The sequence below is a fragment of the Triticum dicoccoides genome, chromosome 1B (assembly GCF_002162155.2).
Source record: "Triticum dicoccoides isolate Atlit2015 ecotype Zavitan chromosome 1B, WEW_v2.0, whole genome shotgun sequence".
NCBI lineage: Eukaryota > Viridiplantae > Streptophyta > Magnoliopsida > Poales > Poaceae > Triticum > Triticum dicoccoides.
Window position 1 is genome coordinate 162995738 of NC_041381.1, and position 6034 is coordinate 163001771.

The window sequence follows — 6034 nt, forward strand, 5'->3', positions numbered from 1 at the left end:
GCGTACCTAAATCCGTGTTCGAGTTTTCTGCTGTAATGCCAGTCTATACGGATAGCACTGTGACTAAATAAACTGATCTATATTAAGTTTGACTTGAAGCACCATCACATTCACTGAACTGTGTAATCCACTGTAAATGGAGATGCACTTCACGGCACCATTTGCAACTCAGCTATCGTTGAAAACCTTGCCTGAATGATCACAAGATTAATAAATTTCCCCACAATGCACAGAGATATTTTTTTTCCTCGGAGAGAGAATGATTTTATTACCACCAGGCTCTGCATCACCGAGCGGGATAATGAAGGCGGCCCAATCCGCACACGAAACTGCATGCAATACATTACAATTTCCTATGGTTGGGTCTCCACTAGACCACTACACCTTGGACTTGAGACAAAAAGGCAACGGAAGCATGCTAAGTGCAGCACCATCACACTAGTGACTTCACAGTTGCAGCCAATTGCTATTTTCAGAATGTGCTGTTTTGGCACAAAAATGTTTGGTAACAGGAGAAGATCGGCGCATGCGCAGCCGCACCACTATCATGACGACTTGTCGTCCCGGAACCGATATTCACCACTTTAACCGTCTATAAGAGCAAGCCAAAAACCGCGAACTATGCAGGCAGTCCCAAGTCTCAAAGACAGTGTAGCTAGTAAGTGAGACTGTAAGTGTTAAGACATGAAGCACTCTCACTGCAACAAGTTGCTCCTGGTTGCTCAGTTCTTGTGCTCTGCCTCGTAACCGGAGACGCGAGGTGCGACAAGTTAAGCAGCAATTTCTATGACTGGACGTGCCCCGGAGTGTACAACATCGTCCAGCAGCACGTGTTTTCAGCCATGAGGGAAGAGCTGAGAATGGGGGCCTCCCTTCTTAGGCTTCATTTCCATGACTGCTTTGTCAATGTACCTCAAGTTTCTTCTGAACTTACTATGAATGTTATGTTGCTGTCCATCTACTGTTGTGTTGCAGTTACTGAAAAAAATGTTGTGATGTGTCCAGGGCTGTGATGGTTCAATCTTGCTGGATGGTGCTGATGGCGAGAAATTTGCACTACCCAACATGAACTCTGTCAGAGGGTACGAGGTCATCGACGCAATCAAGGCTGACCTCGAGAACATGTGCCCCGGGGTGGTGTCCTGTGCTGACGTTGTAGCCCTTGCAGCTGGCTATGGAGTACTCTTTGTGAGCATCTTACATCTTATGCTCCATTTTGTCAGATACATTCAGCTTGTCATACAAAGTATTGACTAACTATGCACTGCTTTAACGAAAAAGGGTTTCCCCCCACTTTATATTATAAAGCAACCACCAAGCATCCAACATCAAGCATCCAACATCAAGTTACAGTACAATAAGTCATAGAATCATGCTGGGGGCACAGCAAGACAAACCCCAAAAGAGTACTCGGAGGCGCTAATCTGGCTTAGGAGGGGGCGGTGGAGGTGGCGGAGGAGGAGCAAAGGACGCCGTCGAGGCACGAAGACCCGCCATGATGCTGTCGATGACGGCTCGATCGCTCCGCTTACTAAGCGGTCTCCAAAGCTGCAGGAGGCCACACATTTTGTAGATCACATCAGTCACACGGGACGGAATCACTCGTTCGACGACTAATTTATTGCGGGTACACCAAAGGGACCAGGCAAGGGTGCCTAGCGCGACCCAAATAGGGGCGCGCCTGGACCCGGGAAGCCGGAGGGCCTCCCCGAACAAATCTGGTAGGTTGTCATGGCACCATGTGCCTCCAACTACCTCCCGAAAGCAGCTCCATAAAAACTGCGCCGCCGGGCACCGGAAGAAGATGTGGTTGCAGTCTTCCAGAACTAGACAAATGGGGCAAAGACCGTCCCCGGGTCCATTACGCTTACGTACCTCAGTGCCCGAGGGGAGGCGTCCTCTAACCCATTGCCATAAGAATATACGGATCTTTAGGGGGAGTTTGATCTCCCAGAGCACCGTGAGCTCCACTGGACCAGGCGTAGGCACAATCGCCTGGTACAGGGATCTAGTCGAAAATGTACCGCTTGGCTCGAGCTACCAGGATAGCGAATCCGGTTCCAGAGAAGGAGGATGAAGGGCAATGCATTCTAGTAACTCGTCCCATTGCGCAAGTTCGATCGCCCCGAAGGTGCGACGAAAGGCAATCGCACTTAGGTTCTCTAACGCCGCAGCCACAGAGATCTGTGGGCGAACACAGATAGAAAATAACGCGTAAAAACGCTCTGCAAAGGGGCGGGTCCCGCCCATCGGTCCAGCCAAAAGAGGGTGGCAGATCCAGAGCCTATCTGGATGGAGGTCCCAATGCGTAGGACCGGAAGCAAAGATATCACCGATTGCCAGAATTGGGATCCTCCAGCCCTAGAGGCAAACGCGAGTGGTTGCCCACGAAGGTACTTCCTATGAATAATCTGAAGCCACAGGCCACCCTCCTCCGTCTGGATCCGCCAAAGCCATTTGGACAGGAGGGCAATGTTCATACGCTTGGAGGAGATGACTCCCAAGCCTCCCTGGTCCTTAGGTTTGTAGATCTCAGACCATTTGACCATATGGTACTTCTGCTTATTGTTCTCTCCCGCCCAAAAGAAGCGGGAAAGCAATTTGGTAATTTCCTGATGAAGGGATTCATGAAGGCTACAGAATCCCATTATATACATCAGTAGGCTAATAAGGGAGGAGTTCATCAGAATCACTCGAGCGGCTTTAGAAAGCCATCTCCCTTGCCAAGGATCCATTCTAGGTTGGAGCTTGGCGACTATTGGGCGGAAATCCTTTTCCAGGAGTCGTGCATCGCTAAGGGGCACGCCAAGATAAGTCGTCGGGAAGGAGCCCAAGCGGCAATTCAGACGATTAGCAATCCGCTGGGCCTCCCTTTGGGAATATCCCATGACCATTACCTCGCTCTTGGCAAAGTTTATTTTGAGGCCCGACATCTCCTGGAAGCAGAGGAGGAGGAATTTAAGGTTCTGGATATCCTCATCAGATCCCTCGACCATCATAATGGTGTCGTCCGCGTACTAGAGATGGGTTAGACCCCCAGGTGTCACCAGATGAGGGCAAATCCCCCTAATGTGACCCGCATGCTTGGCCAAATCCAGAATCGAGGCGAGCGCATCAACCACAAGGTTGAAAAGGAATGGGGAGATCGGGTCGCCCTGCCGAACCCCTTGGCCAGTCATGAAGTATGGGCCAACCTCCCCATTGATGTTAACCGCTATCCGGCCACTCGTAACTAATTGCATTACCCGTGCTACCCAGTGGGGGTCAAAGCCACGCTTCAGCAACACTTCCCGAAGGAAGGACCAGTGCACCGTATCATAGGCTTTATGGAAATCGATCTTGAAGAAGACCGCACAAAGGTGTTTGCTCTTAACCTCATGGATAATCTCATGAAGAACAAGAATCCCATCTAAGATAAATCTCCCTTTCGTGAAGGCTGACTGGTTCGGATGATGAATCCGGGGAGCGACAAGGGCCGCCCTAGAGGCGTACCCTTTAGCGAGGATCCGAAAGATCACATTTAGGACTGTGATGGGGCGGAATTGTCTAATGTCTGCCGCTCCCGGTACCTTGGGGATCAAGGAGATAATCCCGTAGTTAAGCCGGGACATATCTAAGGTACCCTTAGAGAGCTCGCTAAACAGGTCGAGGATGATATCCTTGACCATCGGCCAGAAGGGCTGGAAAAAGCGAACCGGCAGGCCATCGGGGCCAGGGGCCGATGTCGGGTTCATAGCTTTAACAAGGGTCTCCACTTCCGCAACATCGAAGGGGGCTAGCAGGATTGCATTTTCGGCGGGGGAAATCTGTTGGTCACGTGACCAGAAATGGTCAGCTAGGGCGACACCATTCCGCTGCCGACCCTGAAATAGAGACTTGTAAAAGTCGTCAACTAGCAGGAGAATAGCCTGAGGGTCTTGAAACAACTATCCACCCTCCCAGAGGAGAGGGATGGAGCAACGTCGCCTCCGGCCATTGGCGATGGCCTGAAAGTAGGCAGTGTTGGCATCCCCAAATAGTACCCAGTTAATGGAGCCGCGTTGGCGCCAGAACTCCTCCTCCTTGGAGTATATCTCCATAAGGGAGTCCTCCAAGTTATATCTATGCATCCATTCCTCCGCGGAGATCTCGGTGATGTCAGCGCGAAGGTCAAGGGTCCGGATCTCCTCCAGGAGAGACGCCTTCTGCACCCGAAGATCTCTCCCGATGTTCGCCCCCATCCCTTCATGAACTGTCAGGATCGTTTGGATAAGTGATGCCATTCATCAAGAATAGACATCTGTCTATGGGGCTCAGCGCGAGCCGAGACCCAGTGCTCTTGGACCACGTCCATAAAGTTAGGTTGCCAAAGCCAGAAGTTCTCGAAGCGGAACCGCGGAGGAGGGCGCGGCCGTTCATCCATAGAAGCTAGGAGGAGGGGAACGTGGTCAGAACCAATACGGGTAATGGCCTGAAGGGATGCCAAAGGGAACCGAAGTTCCCAGTCCGGGGAGATAAACACCCGGTCAAGCACGCTAAGGGTCGGGGAGACCTGTCGGTTAGTCCAGGTAAAACGCGCCCCGACCCTGTCTAACTCATGGAGACCCAAATCCGCGACCCAATCATTGAAACATCGCATCTCGGCTAGATCCACCCGAGCATTATTCTTCTCCTCCGAGGATCGAAGGAGGTTGAAGTCGCCTCCAACCACAATCGGGAGGGTCGCAGAGGAGATCTTGGCATGGAGCTCTGCCAGGAAGGCGGCGGAGCGACTGTGATCGGCCGGACCATAGATCACTATGATCTCCCATTTGAAGTTTACGTCACGTTCCCAGACCTCCATACTAACAAAGTGGGATCCACAGTCCATGGAGCCCACCTCAAAGGTGACATCCTTCACACCTAAAAGGATGCCACCGGAGTGCCCGGTCACCCCACTAGATGGCAACCAGTGCGAGGCGAAGAGATGTCTACTAAGGCGCTCAAGTTCCACTAGAGAGAAGTCAGTGCGCATTGTTTCTTGAATCGCCGCCACATCAATGGCTTCCTCACGCATATACTCTATGAGCTGCCTGCGGCGGCCATCGTGACCGAAGCCCCGCAGGTTCCAAAAAAGAGCACGCATGATCACTCGCCTAATGGGTCCTCCCTGGACCCAACAGTGGAAGCAGCGCTAAGAGCCCGGCGGAGTTGAGCAGTGCGGGATCGAGTACGGCCACGAACCTCACCAAGATCGGCCCCAGGGGGGCACGGCCACGTGGACGGCGAGGTGGAGCGGTGGGGGCCTCCGCGGTTGCTGCCGCCTCGCGGGCCCTAGTGGCTGCGAGGTGGCCCTCCAGGATTTCTTTAGCCTGGAGGGACGCAAGCTGCTCAAGGGCCGGACCCTTCTCGCCACGGAACACAATGGCCGAATCAGCCGCTACCTTGGCAGGGTGCCCAAGAGGGACCCCGGCAAGAGCGGAGAAGGATGCATCACAGAAATCATCGGAATCAGAGCAGGGGGCTTGGGAGGCAGACGTACCTGGATCAAGGTTGCGGATAGCAGCACGTCGCGAAGCCTTCTCCACCGTGGTCGGGGACGCCCCAGGAAGACCCAACGCCGCCCCAAGCCTGGCACTCTTCCGAGCAGAGGAAACCGGGGTAGAGGCCGAGCGAGGGCGGCCCCGAGATCTGGGAAGCCAGGCCGACGGGGGAAGGGGAGGAGCCACCGGAGACTGAGGGGGTGACGGCTCCAGGAAGTCCTCCCGGCCGGGCATCGGGGACACCAGCTTCGGGGAGGACGGAGGACGAACCTCCATGCTGCCCCGGCTGGCCTCGCTCTCCTCCTCCTCCGAGACGGACAGCGGAGGCAGGAAGGGTGGAGGAAGAGTAGCGCCAGGAGGGAGGGTGGCAGCCTCGTCGAGCATGGCCGCGATCGCCGCGATGTCCTCACAGTCGTCTGCAGGGTCGACATCGGAAGTGCCGAGACCCACGCTGTGAGTGGTCGAGGGGTGGGAGGAGCCAGCAGGGGGCCTATCATCCTCCGAATCGGACAAGACGTCGCCAGAGGCCTCAA

The 6034-nt window shown here is 54.0% G+C and overlaps 1 protein-coding gene across 1 annotated transcript; it reads left to right on the plus strand.

The window, feature by feature from the left end:
* Positions 1-645: 645 nt before the first annotated feature.
* LOC119303190 (peroxidase 59-like) lies at positions 646-1465 on the plus strand. Its single transcript, XM_037580297.1, has 3 exons — positions 646-908; positions 1006-1188; positions 1282-1465. The coding sequence occupies exons 1-3, from the start codon at positions 843-845 to the stop codon at positions 1366-1368; spliced, it is 336 nt and encodes a 111-aa protein (XP_037436194.1). The 5' UTR covers positions 646-842; the 3' UTR covers positions 1369-1465.
* Positions 1466-6034: the final 4569 nt, after the last annotated feature.